The sequence below is a fragment of the Fringilla coelebs genome, assembly GCF_963513975.1.
Source record: "Fringilla coelebs genome assembly, chromosome: 6".
NCBI classification, from domain to species: domain Eukaryota; kingdom Metazoa; phylum Chordata; class Aves; order Passeriformes; family Fringillidae; genus Fringilla; species Fringilla coelebs.
The window spans coordinates 52,524,730-52,546,421 of NC_140034.1; the positions used below are offsets into that span (position 1 = coordinate 52,524,730).

At 55.0% G+C, this 21,692-nt stretch overlaps 1 protein-coding gene across 1 annotated transcript; it reads left to right on the top strand.

The window, feature by feature from the left end:
• Positions 1 to 12,304: 12,304 nt before the first annotated feature.
• LOC311155493 (epidermal growth factor receptor kinase substrate 8-like protein 2) lies at positions 12,305 to 19,085 on the top strand (the record flags this gene model as incomplete). The annotated part of the gene is made up of 6 exons (XM_084208717.1): positions 12,305 to 12,372; positions 15,516 to 15,627; positions 15,808 to 15,913; positions 17,087 to 17,270; positions 17,676 to 17,808; positions 18,146 to 19,085. The coding sequence occupies 6 exons, from the start codon at positions 12,305 to 12,307 to the stop codon at positions 18,215 to 18,217; spliced, it is 675 nt and encodes a 224-aa protein (XP_084064843.1). The 3' UTR covers positions 18,218 to 19,085.
• Between the last annotated feature and the right edge of the window lie 2,607 nt (positions 19,086 to 21,692).

Consider the following 21,692-nt stretch of genomic DNA (forward strand, 5'->3'; position numbering starts at 1 on the left):
GGGCTCTGTTGTCTGTTTCTCCTGAATGGAGGCGTGAGGAAATGGGAGAGATATTCCCAGAGAGATGTGGGAACAGCCCAGTTCCAGCGAGGAATGTGGTGCCTAGCTTGTGGTGTGCACCCTGAGATGGTCTTTCCGGTTGTTTATTCCTTAGAGTCTGTTGGAGCTGGCCTGGATTTGGGAGGAGCCAAGTATCCTGGAGCTGTGAGGTTTCTCCTGTCAGAAATCCATGGTGGGGATGTTTTCCCTGGCTGTCCCAAGTGGAAGGAACAGCTTTGGAGTCATTGCAGCCACAGGCTGGAGATGCATCCCCTGTAAACCAGTTCAGGATTGTTCATCTGCCTCTGACCTGTGACTTCCAGGGACCCTCCTGGTATCCTGGAGAGTTCCAGGAGAAGATATTCCACCACCTGCCTTTTGAGCCAGGAATTCCAGACCTAGTCAGTCAGTGACATTCCATGTGAGCTGTCCCAATGGCTGGGTGGGAGAGGGAGCAAACACCCCACCCTGCTGTTTGAGACATTCCCAACTGGAATTGGGGCTGAGCGGTCATTGCAGAGCTCTGAGGCCACAACTTCAGCCTTGAATGGCATCCCCAGGGAATGCTGAGACATCCCATGCCTGTGGCACCTGGCCACACATCCCTGATGTGGAGCAAAAGGAGGAGGGGGGAAGTCCTGGGTTGGGGGAGGATGTTTCGTGAATGGAATTCTCAGAAGTACTGGTTATACCATGGAATCATGGGCTGCTTTGGCTTGGGAGGGACACAAAGACCCTCTGGACTCTGTTGTCTAATTCCATGGCAAAGAACACATCCCAAAGTGCCTCCTCACCCTCATGGACAGCAGGAATGTCTTCCATAGCTCTTGTTTATGAATAGGAATGGCTGTTGGGAGCTCTGGTAGGAGGACCTTCAGACCAGGTAAGAACAGCAATGGGATTGTTTTGGCTGCTGCTGGATGTGGTTTTCTCTTTTCAAGATATTCCTCTGATTGATGTTTTCACAGTTGTTTTCTAGGTGTCATGTGAGGGTAATTCCAAAAGTTTGGAAGTAGTTGGGAAACAGTGGAGCAAAAAAGTGAACCTGATCCATTTCTAGTAATTCCAAACTACTCCCACAACACCATTCTGGGGGAAAGCTGGTTAAAGGATAAAGATACAGAGGAACAAGTGTTGTAAACCCCCCCTCACTCTCTGACAGAGCAAACCTTCCAGTAATCCCAGTACATCTCTCTTAGAGACTCTGGGATCATAAGGTCTCCCAGGAAAGCAAGGATAGAGATGAGGGAATAGGCTTCTAATTAATAATTCTTTGATGGGTGTAGGAATGATTCTTGTATGTTTCATGCTCCCCTTTAAATTCCTGGAATGATTTTAAATAAGTCCTTTAACAAATGATCTAAATTTGAGAATTTAAATTTGAGAGGGAATGGTGCAAAATAAATGCATGGAGAGATCATGGAATCCCAAAATGGTTTGAGTGGGAAGGGATCTTTTAGAATCACCTCATTCCATCCCCTGCCATTCCATCCACAGCCCAGTGTGCTCCAAGCCCCATCCAGCCTGGCCTCGGACACTTCCAGGGATGGGGCAGCCACGATTTCTCAGGGTTGATGGGCACAGGAGGAGATTTCCAGCAGGAGCTGAGGCGTTTCCTTTGCTCTGCCAGCCCCAGCAGGGCTGTGGGGGGCAGAGGATGTGGCAGCAGGAGCTTTGCCCACTGCCTCGGGGGAGGCTCTGCTGTCCCAGCCCGGCAGAGCAAACGTTTGTGGTTTAACATCCCGTTCAAAGGAGCTGCCAAGGCAGGAACGGGGCTGGGCCGCGGAGCAGGGATGGTGCCGGGCACGGGGTGACATCCAGAGGGTGCCACCAGTCCGTCCCTGCTGCCCAGGCTGGGGATGAGCAGGCTGGTGACTGTCCCTGTGTTTGCTCTGCAGGATGGTGACTGTCCCTGTGTTTGCTCTGCAGGATGAGGACACCAACCCTGGCGAGGAGGAAGATGAGGAGGTGTGGGAGGGTGGAGACAGCGGCCACCAAAGGCTGGGGAAGGCCAAGATCCAGGTAGGAGATGCTGCCTTCCAAGGAGAGAGACTTGTCTGTCCTGTTGGAATTTGGGGCCTGGGGCCAATGGAACAAAGGGCTTGATGACATTTTCCTGCTCAGGTTCTCATTTGTCGTAGGAGGTATTTGTGGAAATGTCATTATCCCTGATGGAATCTCTGAAAAACAGGGATTGAAGCTTTCTGAAGTGACCCAAACCTGCCTGCATGTATCCAAATGCAGCCCCCAATCCCTGTTTTTGTGTACAGCTGGAATGAGACCTCAGCTGCTGGTACTTGCCAGCTCACAAGTTGTGGAACTCAGAGTCTGCAGCCCTGAAGGGCCAGGCTCTGCACAGAGAGCTGGAGTCATTTCCTTGCAGGGAACTTGACTTGGAAGCTGCATTCCAAACTTCTGTCCACATTTATCTCCCACATGCAGTTGCCTAAGGAAGGTGGGGTGTTTCTAAGAAAAGAACATCCCAATTCATTGGTGGTAGAGGGCTTAAAATTAAAGTGTGAGTGGAGGTGGCTTTAGGACACTTCCAATTCCTTAGTATATGAATGGAATTTAAATGAAATATCCAAACCCTGACAAGCTTGTGTGAACTCCAAAGCCTCTGCAAGTGTTTTACAGCCAGGGAGGGAACAAGAGTCTGGAGTCTCTCCCCAAAAACTGGCTGCTGTTTGTTTGACCAGGCATAGGAATGATTGTGTATTCCCTGGGGCTGTCCTTATGGAGAAAGGTTTATTTATGTGCCCTGGGTTCATTCACTGTATCTCCACAATGATGGAAACTGATTTCATTGAAATGCCAGAGGTGCCCAGTGCTTTCCCCAGCCAGAGCTCGGAGCCAGCCCTGTGGGAAGGGGTTTAATGCCCATTTTCCCCATCCCTCGAGGCAGCAGCACTGGAGCCAAACATGGCCAAGGTGCCCAGTGCTGGCAGGAGGTAAATCCAGGGATTGGACAGTGGGAGTTTGCACTGTGCCTGGAATCCCAGACCTGGAGCTGTGCTTCAGAGAGCCCAGGAGATGCTGCCTCACTCAAACCTCATTTAAAGCTCAGCATCCTCCTTGCTCCCTTGGAATTACTGCTGCTCCCTTTGCTGCTCTTCCTTAATATTATTGTTATTATTGTTGTTGTTGTTGTTATTGATGTCATTGGTACTATTGTTACTGTTATTACTATTATTGTAAACTCCCACTCCATCTCTTCCCTTTGCTTCCCAGAGGTGGTGCTTTAGGAAAGCCCCTCCAGCCTGGGAAGGTGCTTTTGGCTCCAGACACGTTCCCAGGGCCCAGGAGCAGCAGGACCTGTGCTGTTCCCAGCAGGTAAGGGAGAGGTGCCTTTCCTTCCTTCCCTGCTGCTCTTTGGCTTTTTGAGGGGTCTCTGGGGGTCTGAGAGAGAAGTTCTTTGTCACTCCAGGGCAGAATTAGCCCTAGTCCCACTAAAAGCAGGAGGAATCATTTTATCCTTGCTTTTGGATACACATTTTGTGTTTTCTCTCTGTTGCTGACACCATGTGGTGAAGCAGCAGCTCCCAAATTTTCAGTGCTGCTCCCTGGAACAATTTTGATTTGTAGAACCATGAATTCCCTGCTGGAATTGATCCCAGCCCCCAGATCAACATGCAGTTTAAGGTCTTAGACCATGACCAGGACAATTTCCTGTTTCTAGGCATGGAAAATGGGGGAAAACTCAGAGTGGAGTGGAGCCAGGGTGCAGAGTGGGGGAGTGAGGCAGCGTGCTCTGCCCAGGCTGGGGCTGGCACAGGGGCTGTTCCCTGTTGGATGACACCTGTGTGGAACAGATCCTTCTCTTCCTTTGCCCAAAGTCCAGTGGCAGAGGATTGAATAACTCACAAGTGGGGTCTGGAATGAAAATGGTTCTGTTAAAATTAGGTAAAGAATTCAATAAGAAAAAATGGGCATCCTTTTTCTGTATTAAAATAGTAGGGACTAAAAAGGTGACAAGGAGCACTTGGCTTTGGTGTCACCTTTCATTTTTTATGGCTAGAAGCCCATAGTGAGCAAACAGAACAGAAGTAGGAAAGCCAGGAGCCTTTGACTTCCAGCCTTTGACTTAATTTCCATTTTCTCCTCTCTTTCAGGACAGGAAAAACCACTTAACTCATCCCATCTTTGCCCAGAGCTTTGGTGTTTGAGCAGCCAAACCCAGCGGGCTCCGGCCTGCACTGGAGGGCCCCTGGTCCTGCCCGTGGTGTGGGGTGAGTCCCCAGCTGTCCCCAGAGTGTCACAAACCCAGAGGGATCTGCCCTGGTTTCAGGCTGTCCTTGCCCTGGTCCCTGCAGTCCCCAGCACCTGAGACCCAGAGAGAGCCCTGTCCCAAGGGGCCTTTGTCCCCTTGCCAGGAATGTGGTGGCAGCCCGGGAGCAGCTGGGAGCTGGGGCAGTGTCTGGGACTGATCGAGGGCAGGGCAGTGCTTACCTTGGGGGGTTGGCCCCACACACTGAGCTCAGGCAGGATCAGGGTCACAGGTGCTGCATTTTGTGCCCCGAGAGTTTCTGTCCCCCTGGGGATTTCCTGCCGGGATGTGGCAGCGAAGGGAGCAGAATTAAACCTGCAGCTCCCCTGGGCATTGCTGCCCTTTGTCCCCCTGTTGTGCCATCAGACCGTGGCAATTTGCTGCTGTCACTGCCACTGCCACCCCACCTGGGGGCTGTGTCCTCCTGGCAGCCCCTCCCAGCCCCAACACGAGCTCCAGTGGTGCCTCTGTGCCGTGTTGGGAGTGTTTGCTGGGAATGTGCTCACCCCTGGGAGTGTCCTTTTGTTCCAGAGCAGACAGACTCCAGAGCTTTTGGGCTTCTCAACTTCAGGGTTGGATTGCAGAAGTCCCTGGAAGGGAGAATAACAATGAGGTTTGTCCAAGTGGTGCTTTCAGCCCCCACGTGAGAGCCTGAGCTTTGTGTTGGAGGTTGTTGTGCATTGGCACTGCAGGGAATGAATGTCCCCTTCCCCATTCAGCCCAGCAGATCCCAAAGGCTCTTACAGGAATATTTATCCTTTACTTCCCTCTGTGATAACTGAATCTCCACCTGCTGTGAGCCACTCCTTGAGTTCTCCTGGAAAAACCTCATGGCAGAGGAGTTTGCAAAGGAGCCCAGAGCTGTGTTTGGAGCAGAGAGAGCTGAGAGCTGTGTCTGCCTGTGCTGCCCCAGCCTGGGCAGATGGGATTAGATGGAGCAAAATCCCTTCATGCAAGAGGTTTTCTCCTGTGCAGATCAGGCACGGGACAGGCAGTGAACTTTGGAAATCAGCTGATTTCCCCCAGAAAGCATCACTCCCATCAGCATGAATGACAGGACCTGTGCCCACTGCTCAGGAGTCACCCAGCCAAAATCAAGGGCAAAGGTTGGTTTGGGTCTGAGAACTTGAAATAACTTTGAAAGAGCAGAAATGACCTTTTTCTTCTTTTCTTTCTTTCAGATGCTGGAATTGCCTCCCTGGATGTGCACTGAGCTCTCACTGCAGGGAACTGCCAGGCCTTAGTGGTGGTGAGTTCATGTTCTTCTCACTGGGGAATTAGAAATAATTATTAATTAATTGCAGAAATGTTTTCTGAAAGCTCCCCCCTTTGGTGCCCCACTGTGTGTGACAAGGACAGAGAAAGTGAGCAGAGGAGTGGCCTCAGGCTGGGAAGGGGCAGGAGAAAGGCACTGTGGGCAAAGGGACCTTCCTGGCATCATGAGGGCACCTGTGGGGAACAGAATGGACACTTTGAGGGTAAATGGAGGTGAGGAATGGACAGTTTGGGACAAAATCAGAGTTCATCTACAGGGAAATAAATCAGGGATATTTCTGAGGGAAAAGCTGAGGTAATGAGTTCACCCACCTTGGCCCAAGTTGTGTTTGCACAAAGTAGGACCAGAGGTGAAGGTCAATCCAAAACCAACCCTGCTCAACCTCTAAATCCCAGGATAAATTCTACAAGTTGCCCACTGAGGGACTCAAACTTCATAAGAATGGAACCAAGAGCATTAAGAAGGTTCCTGGAAATGCCATTACAGTGTTGTTATAGCATTTTTTACCAGATCTTTAAGCTTTTTTGACAACAATGCATTTCTCTGTTGGGATTATTCACTCTCTGGGCTTTGGGGTTTATTTAGATTTGAACTCCCTCACAGTGGCCCTGACACTGCTCAGGAGATGGTAGGAAAAACAGAGCTCCTGGCAAGGGCAGGGTGGTTTCCCTCAGAGTGGATCCAGCTGCTGCTGCCCACCAGCCTGGCCATGAGGGATCTGCTTTGGCTCCTGTTTTCTTCCAGGCAAAGAATGCTTTCAGCTGGTTCAGATGAGTTTCCAGCAGATTGATCTCCCGGCACTTCCCAGGCAGCCGATCCGCTCTCCCGCCCCTCCTTCTCTTAGCCCCAGCCGGGGCCAACTGTGCGGAGAATTTGTCCCACCATCAGCAGGACAGGAGCACTCTCACCCTGGGACTTGGATTCTCTCCTTTTGGGGGATGCTGGGTACTGGGATTTAGAGAATTCCATACATTTGGCTGCTGAAATTTCCCAGCTTTGGCTGACAGGGCAGCACAAAGATTGCTCCCTGTGTGGTGCCCAGATTTGGGGTTCAGCTTTGCTGTTTAGATGAATTGTAGCTATAGCCCTGAATTCCTGCTGGAATAACCTCCCAGTGCCTCATGCAGCATGGATATTCCTACACAGAGCTGCCTGTTCAACACCAGCTGTGCCAGGAGCCAGCAGAGGCTCCAAGGAAGCTCAGAGGGATCAGGACAAGGCCAGGTTGATATTCCATAGCATTTGCTATTTATAACCCTTGGCTGTGTATTCATCCCCCCACGTTCCCGGGGGCCCTTGACAGAGTTCCCTGGAATTCCGTGGACTCCACGCCCTGAGCTGGGGCTCCCGCTGATGTTTCACAGCAGCAGAGGGCGGGGCCGGACGCACTCCCGGCCGGGCTGAGGCAGCCTCTGTGCCCGGGGTAGGACATCTCTCCCTGCAGGAGCCGAGCTCATTCCAGAGCCTCGGCAGTGGCCTCTGGGAGTTCTTTTCCCAGAGGAGGAAAGGGATGAACATCCCTGCCTTCAGGGCACCTGCAGTGTGACCCACCTGTGCAAGCTCCCCAGCAGTTCTGCAGTTCCAGCTGGCTCCCTGGAAAACTCCAAACTTCATCCAAACAAAACTTCATCTAACTCAAACCTTTTGTTTTAAGGCATCTCCGAGAGCATTGCTTGGGATTGAATTTCTGTGAGGGGAATCCCTCGGCTGTAAGGCTGCTGCTGGAGGATGTCCCCGGGCTGGAAGGGAAGGGACTGGGGTGGCTGGGACATACCTGGTGGGTGTGTGGGAGCTCCAGGAGGTGGGCACCGGGAATTGCTGTCCGAGCTCCTCTGCAAACCCGGCGTGCCGGCACTCCCAGGCCATGGCAGCTGTTCTTGGGGTGTTTTTGGGATGGCCGTGGGCTCTGCCCGGGCTGCAGCATCCCCGGGGGCCTGTTCAGAGCAGCCCCTGGCCGAGGAGCCGCGGGCAGCCCTCGATCCGTGTCCATCCCAGCGCCCGCCCCGGGCTGTGCTTGGCAGCCGCCTGCCACGGGCAGGACCCTGAGGCTCAGCTCCTCCCCTGCAGGCACCAAGGACGAGAGGGGCTGGTTCCCTCCCTGGGGCTCAGCTCCTCCCGCCCCGCGTTCCCGCCCCGCTGGGCCACACGGAGGGAGCGCCGAGGAACATTCCCGGCAGGGAGCAGGAGTCCCCGAGGGCTCCCTGCAGCTCCGGGCCTGAGAAGCAGCCCCGGGCTCAGCCCCCACGGTGATTTTGGGCTGTGAGCACTCACCTGCAGGAAACGCCCCTCTGCAGGCGGGACCAGCCCTGACACTCTCCAGAAGAGCTTTGGCCTCGGACCAGGGCAACCCTCAGGACTTGTCTTGCTCGTTTCTCTCTGGAAAGGGACATGGCATCAGCACCTTTACAGCCATCAGGGAAATGCTGAAAAAGACAGAAAATCAGGAAAGACAGATAAGGGTTTTGTGCTGTCATGTCAGGTACCAGCCTAGAGCCATTCCAGAGGCTGGTGTGCAGAGCAGCATTAGCGGAACATTTGCTGATTTGCACAGGAATTCCCTTGTGGCAGCAGCCATTCCCATCCCAGGCAGGACCTTTCTCATGACCCTGAGATTGGCTTAGGTGCTTGGAGCAGGGTGCTGAGAAGGCCAGGATTCCGAGTTTAATGCCCACATGGGCCAGTCACCATCAATTGACTTCACGATCTTCGTGGCACTTTCCAACACAGAATATCCTGTGCTCTGGAAATAAAGACTAAACAGTTCTCACTGGCTTTTTAAACCCAGAGGCTTTTGCATTGAAGAGTGTGAGCCACAGGGAAAGTAGGGAAAAGGAGGGAGAGCATCAGGTCTCACCTGGCAGGTGTCAGATGAGTGGCCCGAGCAGAACCGAGCCCGGGCACGGCCCCGTCCTGCACCGGGCACAGTCGGGGTAGGAGCGGCAGCGCCGGGCTCGGCCCCAGCGCTCGGCCCGGAGCGCTCCAGCTGCCCGCGGCGATGCAGCCCCACTCGTTCCGCGGGGGTACGGGCAGGGGGAAGGAGAGGTGGGCGCTGCTCTGCGCAGGGGGTGCGATGGCCTTGGGGGCGCCAGGGCTGAGGGGGCTCCGCATCCCCGCGGGGTCGGGCCGGGAGCGCGCACGGGGGCGGGTTGCGGGGCCGGGCCGGGAGCGCGCCCCGGGCCCTGCCCAGCGGGGCTGCCGCGCTCGCAGCACCGCTCCGTGTCCGCCAGGGGGCGCCCCGCGGGGCGGCGGCGCTGAGGGAGCGGCGGGGCCTGAGGGGTCCCGGGGCCGGCCCGGGCGGTCCCCGCGCCCCGCCCGCTTCCAGCCGCGATCCAGCGCCTGCTCTGGGAATGTGCCGCCCTCCTGCCGGGCCCAGCACCGACACAGCCTCAACTCTTCGCGGCAGTAGCGGAACCTGCCCGGAGCCGCAGCGGGAACGCAGCCCCGCAGCGGCCGCGGTCCAAGCGGGAGCGGCAGCGCCGGGCTCGGTCCGCGCCCGTCCCGGAGCGGCTCTTCCCGCCCGCGGCGATCCCGATCCCGGTCCCGGTCCCAGCCCCAATCCTGCCTCGCTTCTGCGGCCCCGCGACCCACAGCCCACCCAGCGAGGGAGAAGCGGCTCGGCCCAGGATCCCCAGCAGGCACCAGCAGGACCCGGACCCGAATCCCCGGGCCCAGGTCCTGGCCCCACCTCAGCGCCTCGAGCTCCGCGCAGCACCGAGAGCAACCCCCGGTCTGGGGCTCCGCGTGACGGCCCCGCCGCATCCCGGGATGAACATCCACCGCACAAAATAGAGCGGGCGCGGATCCGCCGGGATTTACGGGCGCGGGCGGGGCGGGGCCGGCTCAGGTGTGAGGGGCGGGGCCGGCTCAGGTGCGCGGGGCCCCAGAGCGGCTGCGCGGGGCGGGACCGAGAGGATTTAAACCCCGGGAATCGCGGCCGCCGCCATTTGCCCCCTCGATGCTTGGAGGGGTGGGTTGTTTCCGCGCGGGCTCCATATTTCTTTTTTTTTTTTTTTCTTTTTCTTTACGCTTCGTATTACCTCTTTTTCTTTATACCTCTCCTCTCTCCTTCACTTCCTCCTCTCCCTCACCCCCTACACTCTCCCCCCTAGCCCTCCCTCCCCCCCGGGCCGGTCCCTCCCGGGCCGGTCCCCCCTACCCTTCCTATCCCCCTACACACCCCTACCCTACTCCGCCTCCCTCCACACTTCCTTCTCTCCCCAGCCCGGCTCCCACCTGCTCCTCATCCTCCTTCCCTTCCCCCCAATTCGCCCTCCCTCTTTTTCCTTCTCCATTCCTCCTCTTCACCCTCCCCCTGTTCTCCTTCCTCTTTTCCCGTCTCCACCTTGATCCCCCCCACCTGTGCTCCATCCTCGTCCTCCATCCTCCGCCCGTCCTGCCCCCGCCACCCCGCCTGCTCCTGTCCCCCCTCCCTGCTCCCCTGCACACCCCGACCCCCCACCCGCCCTCCATCCTTGACCCACCCCGATCAGCCCCTCTGTCCCCCTGTCCCTCTTTCCCCCGCAGCCGCGGGGCTCGGGGCGCCGGAGAATAAAGCTCAGAGGGCCGGAGCCGGCGCCCCTCGGTGTCCCTGGAGCCCCCACACGGGGCCGGACCCGCTCGGCGGGTGCCCCCATTCTGGTCCAATACAGCGCCCGACAGCGCCGGGGTTCGGCTGTCCCTACATCACACTGGGGGTCCCCGGGGAGGGGGGTGCGGGGGGCGGGGGGGATTTGGGCAGGGCCCCCTCCTCCGGAGGAGGTCCTGGGGGGCAGGGGGGAGGGGGGTTGGGGGGGTACGGCCCCCTCCGGCGGAGGGGGTCCCTGGGAGGGGGGCGGGGCGGGCCCCGTCCGGAGGAGGGGGTGCGGGGAAGAGGGCACTCCCATCTCCAGTCCCCGCCCTCTCCTCCACACGGGCCTCGGCCCGGCCCCCTCCCCGGGACGCCCCCTCCTCCGGACCGGGGTCCGGGGGGAGGGAGGTGGGGGGCAGAACGGGAGAGAACGTCTGTCTGTCCGGTGGTGTCTGTGTGCGACCGCTATGTCCGTTCACGCTGCAGAGCGACGTGACCCCCCCCTCTGCTTCCCTCCCACCCGCCCCTCTCCCTCCCCCCGGGGCCCCGATCCGGAGGAGGGGGTCCCTGGGGGGGGGGGGGGGGGGGCCGGGCCGAGCCCCTTCCGGAGGAGAGGGCGGGGACTGGAGGGGGGGGTCGCCCCCTCCGCCCCGCCCCCTCCCTCGCACCCCTCCTCCGGACGGGGCCCGCCCCGCCCCCGTCCCAGGGACCCCCTCCGCCGGAGGGGGCCCTACTCCCCCAACTCCCCTCCCCCCCGGGACCCCCTCCGGAGGAGGGGGCCCTGGCCAAATCCCCCCATCCCCCTCACCCCCCGCCCCGGGGACCCCCAGTGTGATGTAGGGACAGCCGAACCCCGGCGCTGTCGGGCGCTGTATTGGACCGGAATGGGGGCACCCGCCGAGCGGGTCCGGCCCCGTGTGGGGGCTCCAGGGACACCGAGGGGCGCCGGCTCCGGCCCTCTGGGCTTTATTCTCCGGCGGCGCCCGTGCCCCGCGGCTGTGGGGGAAAGAGGGACAGGGGGACGGAGGACGGGGAGAGAGGAGAAATGGAGATGGAGGAGTAGGGAGGGGGGTCGGGGTGCGGAGGAAAGCGGGAGGAGAAGGGTAAGTCCAGAAAGGGAAGAGAAGGAACGTGGACAGAGGACGCAGAGAGGGATTAATAGGAGGGATTAACCGGGTAGGGACAGAAGAGTAAGGAGTGCAGGGTTTGGGGAGAAAGACGGAGAGGGTTTGGGGGAGAGAGGGAAGAGGGGGAAAGGGGGAGAAAGCCGGGGAGCACGGGGAGAAGGAAGGAGGGGAAGAGGGCGGGACAGAAGGGGAGCCCGAAGCTCCTGGGGAGCGCGGACCGAGAACCCCCACTAGCACCGCGCTCGGAGTGAGCAAATGGCGCTGGCGGCGATTTCCGGGCATTAAATGACGTCGGCCCCGCCCCGCGCAGCCGCGCTGGGGCCCCGCGCACCTGAGCAGGGCCCGGCCCCGCCTCACCGAGCCCCGGCCCCACCCCGGCCCCGCCTCACCGAGCCCCGGCCCCACCCCGGCCCCGCCTCACCGAGCCCTGGGCCCACCCCGGGCCCCGCCTGCCCGCGATGGGGGCGGGACCATCGCTCGCGGCCTCGCCCCTCTCACCTGGGCCGGGCCCGCCCCCCACAGCTGGGCCGAACCGGGGCTGCTCCCGGCCATGTCCCGGGTCCCGCCCGTGTCTGCTGAGGGGCCCGGGGCCGGAGGACCGGGCCGGGACTGGGGCTGGGATGGGGACCGGGCTCGCCGCGGGCGGGAGGAGCCGCTCCGGGACGGGCGCTGGGGCCGAGCCCGGCACTGCCGCTCCTGCTCCGGCTGCGGCCCCGCCGGGGCTCCGGGCGCGGTCCCGCCGCGGCCGGCCCCGGAACCCTCCAAACCCCGCCGATCCCCGCAGCGCCGGAGGAATATTTTTGGAATTTTTTAGCCGGCGTGGGCAGATAATTCTCATAGAGAAACCCCAAAAATAAAGGCTATGGGGCCGAGGTAGATGGGAGGGGCGGGCGATGTTCTGCTTTAAATTAAAACACATTGGGAAAAATACATCTGTGGAACGGCTCGTTTCCACTCCCGAACTGGCTTCTGTGTGATCGGCTGCGATTCCAGCTGTTCCTATGGGATTTCCAGCCCGTGGGACACCAATGGAATGCCAGGTGCTGAGCACGGGAGAACATAATGGGAAATCTCTGGATAAAGCAGTGTCCCGAAGGTCTGGCAGCACCCAGCATTCCTGGCTGGAATTTGGGGGTCCCAGCACAGCCCCTCCGTAGTGTCCCTGTGGACCTGGCACTGCCCAGCATTCCTGGCCAGGGGTTGGGGGTTCCAGCACAGCCCCCCCAGCTCATCCCGCTGCTTCCTCAACCCCCCTTTAACCAGGATCCTTTTTTGGGGTGGGAGCACCCAAACCCAGCAGAACTGGCTTTAACCAATTTTGGGGGATCTCCCCTCTCCCCTCCTCACCCAATTCCTGCTGCCAAAACCCAGCCTGAGGCTCAGCTCCCCATCCCCTGAATCTCTCCAAGGAATTACACTTGGCTTTCCCAGTCCAGCCGGGAAGCAATGCTGTTCTTCTCACTGTGTATCTTAACTGTAGAAATTGCTTAAGAAATAATTAAATTAAATTCAAACAATGAAGAGACAACAAAGAAGAACTGCCAGCTCCAACCAAGGGGTGCTCAAGCCCCTTCTCAATGATCTGCTTTAATTAATCGATGCAAATGAACCACTTAAAACCATATTGATACAGATTTATTCCTTTTAATTGAATTCTAGAGAAATATTGCAGAATAGGAAAGAACCTTTTTAACCCCGAAACTCTTCTAGGAGATCCACAGGGCAGGGCTGCACTGCACCCCAAACTGAGGAGAATTGGGAGAACAGACAAACCCAGACTGAGATTCCTGGGAGATTGGTGCAGCTTCTGCCAGCCAGAACAATCCTTGGTCTGAACACACACCTGTGAATCCCAGGAACTGGGACATCATCAATATCCTCAGGAGCCTTTTTATTAAAAGCAGATTTCCATGGAGAATTAACAGAATACAGAAAATTAAACAGAAATGTAAAGGAACAACTCCTCCAGCCCAACAGGCTGCAGCATCCAAAAGAAAATGAACAGAAAGATGATGGACTGGGACCATCACCAATCCCAAATCCCTTGTGTGGAATATCACTCTGCTTTGGTTTATAAATCACCGCTTCTCTTGGTGGACAAACCCTTCAGCTTTGCTTCCAATTTGCAAAGTTCCCAACTGTGGCCACCAAGATTCTGCTGTACTGAGCCCTGGTAGGAACATCAAGTGGTACAGATACAGTGTGGAGCAGGGAAAGGAGGAGGATTGTTTCTCTTCTCCAATTCCAGTTTTCTTGGTGAGGTTGGGAAAAACCTCACGAGGGAGAGGGAGAGGGAGAGGGAGAGGGAGAGGGAGAGGGAGAGGGAGAGGGAGAGGGAGAGGGAGAGGGAGAGGGAGAGGGAGAGGGAGAGGGAGAGGGAGAGGGAGAGGTCTCCCTTCTCCTGGGATAGGTGTTGTACCTGTTTACCTGCTTTCCACGCCCTCAACAGCAAATTTTCCTTATGGATAACACACCAGAAAAAAAAAACTTGCAAGTGAATTTTTAATCTGCCAGGATGACAGCCCTGGGACAGACATTTTTCCCGCTGTGCTCTTGCTCTTTTCAGAGTAGCCTGAACAAGTTCTCCAGCCAGGAGACCCCAAATTAGCACAAAGAGCCACCCCTCAGTACTACAGTTATTTACACCTCGGCTCTTGGCTGCATTGAAGTGCCCTGAAAGCCCCAGCTGGAGCACAACCTTCAGCATAGGTCCCCTTGCACAGTCCAGGTGCACACAAAGCACACACTGGCCTCAAACTCCTCCCTCCTGACTCAGTTACCTTCTGGAAAGCCACAGAAGAAGGAATTCCAACCTAACTGGGATTCTGTTCCCCTCCTGGCCTTCAGGGCACTGCTGGGAAAAGGCAGCTCGCCCTCCCTGGCCTGCTGGATTCAGTTTGACTCCTTCAAGCTCTCCCCCACTGTGGAATTACAACTGAAATGTTCCACAGGGGTATAACCAGACCAGGAGCTGTCCCAAAGCACATAAGCTAAAGACAACCCTGCAACCACTGTTGTGGTATCCAGCACTAAATTAGTGGCTTCAACCTCCTTCTGACCACCTAACACAGCTAATGAGGGCAGGAAAATTAATTGAAACTAAGCATAAGGGGCTCAATTTCTAATGCCAGATTTTACAGGTGCACAAAGAACTGAGCTTCCTCAGTACATGGATTTCAAACCACTGGCCAAGCTCAGTAGGTCAGAAAGGGAAAAACAGAGCTGCTGGAAGTGCTAGAAGCACTGTTTGCCCTGAGTTACAACAGCTCAACCTAAACTGAAGGAGAACCTGTGAATATGACATCAGGAACCTGTGCAGGTTACATTTCGTAAGCAGAAAGATCCCTGGGAAGTGCATTAAAATTGTTCCTACCTGTCCTTTCACAAGGCAAGACTGTTTTTCCATACAGCAAATGTTTTTTTCATTGAAAAGATAGCATTTCACTCAGCTGAAGAAGAAAAAGATGAGATCTGCTAAATTTCTCTAAGCCAGGCAACACAAAACAAAACAAAACAAAGCAAAACTTTTCTATTTGGGTAAAAAAGAACCTTTCATTCCACTTTTTCACCATTTTCAACAGTCTACCATATTCATTTTGTTTCTCTTCAAACAAAAAGCCAATTCAACTTTGAAAACCGTATATTCTGGTGTCCCAAGCTAACACATAAATGCATTTCTCTTCCCCTGTGCCCAAATACATCTTAGCATAGAAACATCCAAACTCACTTTTCCTGGGAACTTGCAGAATTCAGCTCAGCATTGCCTGATAAAAACCCCACAGATTTCCAGTGGGTTCTGCCTGCTTGGATTTTCAATTCTCCTTCCCTCAGCTGCTCCCTGCTGTGGCATCTGGAGCAGTTGTTTCCACTGGGCAGGACAGGGAAGGTTTCACACCTCATCTTTCCTGGCACTCGCAATCAGAGCCTTTGGGTCCCGCTGTGTGTCAGCCCCCCAGGCCCTAAAGCACCATTTCCTTCCACCCTTCCAAGAGCTACCTCACACTCCCCAGGAAGGTCCCATATCAAACCCCAACAGCTTTGGTTTGCTTGCTTGTTCCCAGCCCCAAGGGATTGCACTGAAAAAAGGGCTGAAAATCTTCCTCAAAAGAGGAGCAGAGGGACTCTGCCTCTCCAAATGCAAACTCCTGGCCACCATCACTCCTGTTCCACCAGTGAACCCACATTTGGTTCCACTATCAGATAGGCCTCCACTAAAACTCCAGGTTTTCTCTCCTGCAGGAATTTCAAGGCCCAGGGAGTGGCTGTGCCCAGGAGATTTGCCAAAATCCGCTACGATTTCACTGCACGAAACGCCAACGAGCTCTCGGTGCTGAAGGATGAAATCCTGGAGGTACGTGACCGCTCCTGGGAAAAGGTGTGTCCCCTCCCCTTCCCAGGGGCAGGAGAGAGCTCAGGCTAGCAGCCAGCACCAACTCCTTTTTCCCTGGTGATGTGTGAGCAGTGACACGGGGCTTTGCTCAAATCCAAAGCTGGAACAGACTGTCTGTGCTGGGCTGGCTCACCTCCTCAGCTCAAACACATCGGGCCCATCTTAACCACAGTGAGGAGGGAGGACAACAACTCCCTGTTGTGCCCTGCTCATCCCCTGCTGGACACAAATATGTTCATAACACCAAGTTATTCTCCACAGTCCTCAGGAGTTTCATGGGGAAAGTGACACTGGATGAAGTGTCACTGGAGTTTTCCCAGAATCACAGGGACCTTCAAGCACATCTCATCATGAGATGTGTTCCTTACTCCCAGTTTGTGCTTCCTGCCACTTCTGTTCCGCTGTGAAGCAGAACCTGGAGCTCTGGGATCAGCAAATCACTGACTAGAAGTAGCAGAGAGGACTGAAAAGGTCTCAATCCCAGCTCTCCAATTGTAGATCCTCACAGATCTGTCCTTCCACATCAGGTGATGGGAGGAAAATAAACAGCAACACAGGGGCACAGGAAAATGGGAACATGGTTCTCACAGTCCATCCCCCCAACCTCTGCTGCCTCACAGGAGCTAGGGCAGTTCCCTTATTTCACCAGCCTAAAGGGAACTAAATAACTCAAACCCAGGAAGATGACAAGCTGAAGCAGAACCCCAATACCAACATCAACCTTCAGGGAATGAGACCTGTCCCTTGTCACCACTTGAGAGCACCACTGGGACCACAGACTCTGCCAGATCTGTTTACACCTCTGAGCACACCGGAGCAGGAGCTGGAGGGTGTTGAGGGGTTTTATGTCCTTTGAATGGGGCAGGAGGAACAGGGTGAGTTAGAAACATGAGAAACAACTGGTCCCACTGTAAATTTGTTCACAAAACAGGTGAAAGTGAGGTTCTCTCCCCAGTCACACTGCAAGAAACCATAAAGCAGCTTTTTAGATCCCTCGGCTGGGATTCTGCGATCCCTCCTCTCCTTCATCCTGCAGAAGAACTGCAGAAATCAGTTTCTGCCAAAGAGAAAGTGAGGTTTCAAAAACTGAAGGGAGACTCTTGGCTCAGGGGGATAGGGGAGATCCCCCACTCCCCTCTAGGGGCCTCCAGCCTCCAAAACCACAGAGATCTCCCTGTACACATTTGTTCCTGATGGTGTTCTGAAGGTGCCATCATCATCAGTCACTCTATTGCTCCAACAGAGCTCCTAAGCTTGTTCTTTAGACTAAAATACAAAAGTAAGCCCTTTCCTGGGCTGTATTTACAGACTAAATAAAATTGCTGAGCCACACCCCCATTTTCCTTACAATTTCCCCATAAACACATGTAATGGGATTTTTGACCGAAGATTTGATTTCATTCTCTACCTGTTTCTACAGAACTTATTCACCAAATGGATGAGCTGAACGACGAGCTGCTAAAGAAGATCACAAACAATAAAATTCAGCCTCCCCAAAGGAATTTCAAAGTGGAAAAGCCTCAGCAAGTTTTTGTGCCCCTCACCTTTGAATTCAGCACTGAAGAAGTCAAAGCCTGGCTGGAGGCCAAGTCATTCAGCAAAGAGTAAGATTTGCTCTATTGCCACATGAAATGCTTGTCCTTCCCTGGAGAAGGAGCTGGGGAGGCTGCTGGCACCATCTCACCTGGGACAAGTCACTGGGATTAACCTACAGAGCCTGTGTTGCAAATTAGATTTCAACCCCATTAAATCCAGGCTCAATAACCAGGATGTTCAGAGCCCCAACTCACTCCCTTTCTTTCCTATAAACATTTCCTTGGAGCAAAATAATCCACAAACTAAACCCACGGCCTGAAATGCCACTGGAATCACAGCTGCCACCCTGGCACAGCCCCAGGGCCCTGTGATGTGCCCCCAGTGCAGCTCCCAGCCTCCCATCTCCCACTCCACACCTCTGGCACGAGGCCATGTGCAGCACAACCATCCTCTCCCACTTTGTGTCTCCTCAGGACCGTGGAACACCTGGGCATTCTCACTGGAGCTCAGCTCTTCTCCCTCAACAGAGAGGAGCTGAAGAAGGTGTGTGGTGATGAGGGAAACAGAGTGTACAGCAAGATCACGGTGGAGAAAAACCAGCTGGAGGTAAGTGTTTTCCTGGATAATTCCTGCTGGAATGGGGGGGCTGTACCAGCAGTGTCAGATAGCTCATTGAACAGGCATTTTAATAAACACAATTGGGGGAAAAAAATGCAACCAAACCTACACAAGCAATAAAACACATGTAAAAATTCTGAAGTGTCTTTTAAGCTAAAAGGCCCCAAATCCATAAGATCCCCCTGTTTCCACTAATTAATCTGCTTTTCACTGATATCACCTATCCCTTTGAAACTAGCTCTACTCCCACAGCATTCATTAAATACTGCAATTTAACTACAGCTTGAAGTTCAAATCCAAACTTCCTGTTTTGTTTCCATTCCAGAAAAGCAGAGGGGAGTCAGAGCTCCTGGAAATCATGAAGCGCCGCCAGGAAAGGATTGATTCTGCTAATTAAAGTCTCTCTGCTTTATTTCAGCTCTTAGCCCTAAGTAGTGCAGAAAAAAAGGGAATGAAAGCAACAATTCCCGGCCCAGGCCGGAGGCAGCAGAGCTCCCCTTGGGGGCCAGCTGCCATCAGAGTGACAATTCCTTGAACACTGTTGGGAAGGGTTAACAGTAAGACCATATCCCACTGGGAAAGGTGTTTTAATTTTGCATGAAGTATTTTTTTTATAACTATATATTTTATACTGAAATTTTCCGTGCATGCGATCAGAGCAGGATTCCCACGGGGCTGGATGTACGGCCAGGGCTGGATTCAAACAAAGACCCCCAGAGCTTTTCTCCGAGGGCTGTCCCTGCTCCCACCCCTCGCTGGCAGAGCAGGCCTGGCACACAGCTCAGGAGGGGCCAGCCTCAGGGCCTGGCCCCTGCACCACGGGAACAAGGCTTTGGAACCCTGCAGTGGTTTGGCTTCAAGGAAAGGACATTAAAGCTCATCCTGTTCCACCCCCCATCACAGGCAGGGACGCCTTTCCCAAGCCCAAGCTGTTCAAATCCTGTCCAGCCTGGCCTTGGACACTTCCAGGGATGGGGAGTAAGGACCCCTCTGGGCAGCCACAGGCAGCCCCATTTCCCTTTCCTCCTCAGTGCAGGTGTCCCCTGCAGCCCATGAGCACAGCCCTGTGACAACTTCCTGTCCCCCTGTGCCCCCTCACTGGACAAGGCTGGAATGGCAACACACATTCCCAAAGTCTGGCTGCCTCCTTAAATCCACAGACCAGATAGTGCTGTCTCTGAGCAGCTGAGATGAGCTCTCAGAGCCCAGAAACGAGCAGGAGTGACAAACAAAGGGATCTGAATGCGGACATAGGTGAGCTCCACCTGCCCACTGCTGCTGATGCACAGGCCTGGGCTCAGGGCAGCTGTGCAGCCCTTCCCTGGGCCACTGATCCTGCACTGGAATGTTGTGGTGCTGCCAAACCCGGCCTCAAACCAGAAGATAAGCCCTGACCATTTGCTCCCGTCCCAGGCACGCCCACAGCCCTTCCCAGGGTGTTGGTCACTCATCCCACCTTCACATTTTCACTGTAAAAAGCTGAAATTATTCCCAAATAGCTGAAACCCCAAAGCACACTGGGAAAGGCAGGTTTAACTCCAAATAAATGGGCACAAGGAAAAAAAACCATCTAATTTAGCGCAGGGTGTTGCTCTTGACTTCCTGTTTTCCTTCATAAAGTTATGTGCATTTATATATAACAATCTGTAAATAGGGGGTGAGGAAAATCTTTCTCCCTAGAGGCAGAATTAGTGATTATGCTTCCAAAATTTACTCCCAATTTCAAAACTCAAGCAAGCAGCATAGTTCCTATCCACAGCAAGTTTGGCACATTGCATTTCTATCTCTATTTAACTGACAGACCAACCTGATTGCAAAGCAGTGAAGCAAACACAGCTCCAGAGCTGCCCACAGCCCAGGGACAGTTGGGTTTTCTCTCTCAGCACTGCTGAGTCTTTGCCCAAATTTGTGTCTGTCCTTGCAAATTTAATGGAAAAAGCTTTAACACAGCGTTGGGGAACTCGTGTCTGAATCTGAGAGCACCGGTGCACCTCAGTTTTGGCTTTATTCCTGTCTCCGATGGATAATCTGTTTTCTTCATTTGAAAGAGGACACTACTGGCACCAGCAGAATCAGGGTGCAGGCAGGGGGGGATCCTGGGTTTAGTCACAGCCCTGCTGGGATCTGAGAAGAGCACTCACCTTGTCAGGGAGGGATGAAGAGGACAATCCTCCTGAGAAGCCCTGGCTCTGGATTAGGGTGGAGAAGGGAAGCAGGATGGCAAGCACAGGAGGTGAAAAAGTTTCTAAAATGAAAATAAAAATAAATGATGAGTTAGGAAACACCCCACCTTCTAGTGGAGTGTAGAGGAAAGCAAATCACAGAGTATTACAGTTATCTGGGATTTTAATAGGAGTGTACACGACAGCTCTGTAATGCTGGGAGCCACAGGAGCACTTCCCAAAACAAATATCTCAGCAGACCTTATCACAGAGGTCACTTTTACAAATTTCCATGCGACTGAGCTGTGCGTCTGTTCTGTTTGTACTGCCTGCAGACACTGCTATAAAGTACTGTACATTGATGTAACTGAGCGAAGGAGACAATGATATAACCATGCACTGTACAAGAGTTATTAAAATAGTTAAGTTATACTTATAAATCCATCTCTGTCTCGTTCACTGGGTTCTCATAATGGTTTGTCACTGACAGTCTCAGAAACTCAGCAAAATGTCTGAAACCACACATCTCCTTTTGGGTTTGGGGACTGACATTCAACAGGAAGGGTGTTATGGCCTGGACAGCTGTGTTTTAAAAACAGAGGTGAAAATCTCACACATTTTAAGAATTAAGTACCAGAAAAGCTGCAAGCTGAACTCCTTTCCTTGTCTGGTCTAGTGGAAAATGTTCCACCCATGGCAGGGGGTGGAACTGGATGGTCTTTAAAGTCCCTTCCAGCTCAAACCAGTCTGGGAATCTGTGATTCCATGACTCACAAGGGAGGCTCTCCTATTCCATGGCAAAGAAACCAGGGACAGTACGAACCTCTTTCAATTCAAACAGGACTTAAACCTAAAGCTTCTTTGAATTATTCTTTCTTGGGTTGGGCAAAACATGAAAAGGTTGTACAAAAGCACATTCTTGCCTATCAAGGAGGGGAACTTCTGTGGGAGCCGACCCAAGTGGAACAATACAGAAAGACGGAACAGCATAATCCCATGACACAGCCAAGTGACAGATTCTCCAACATTTCCAGCCAAGGGCCGGCCATCCTCTGCCTCAGGTGAACAACCACTCTAACAAGATCACCTCCTCTACAGCCTAAATAAAGTTTAGGCAAACCAAGAGCCCAAAACACCTGCCCTGCTGGGTCGGGGGCTCTCTCGGCGGCTGGAGCTGTGCCCGACAAGGCATTTCGAACCTTGCCACGACGGCAGGGGAGGGAGCACAGAGCGCTGAGCTCCTGCAGCGGGGCACCACCGGCGCGGCTCCGAGCCTTCCCTCACGGCCGCCTTCCCTCACGGCCGCCTCCCCTCAGGGCCCGCCCGCCGCCATCTTGCGGCACTGGCGGCGCCCGGGCCCCGCGCGGCCATGAGGCACGGGTGCCTCCGGGGCGGGTCGGGCGCCGCGCCGGCCGTGGGGAAGACTCCCGGGTGCTTCTGGGGACCGGAGAGACCGGGGCCGGGAGGTCCCGGGGCCGGCAGAGCCCCGGACACGCTCTCCTGGGGACAATGGCGGCGCCAGGGTCGCCAAGGCGACCGCCCGCCCCGACCCCCAGGCCCACGAACCAGCCAATCAGAATCGTCCTCCCTCCCGCTGCCCCGCCCCGGCTCCTCCCGGCCGCGTCCGTCTCGTGTCCGCGCTTCTGATTGGCCGCTGCCGCCCAGCAGGGCTGGGATTGGCGCGGGAGCGCGCGAGCCGCGGGTGCGCGC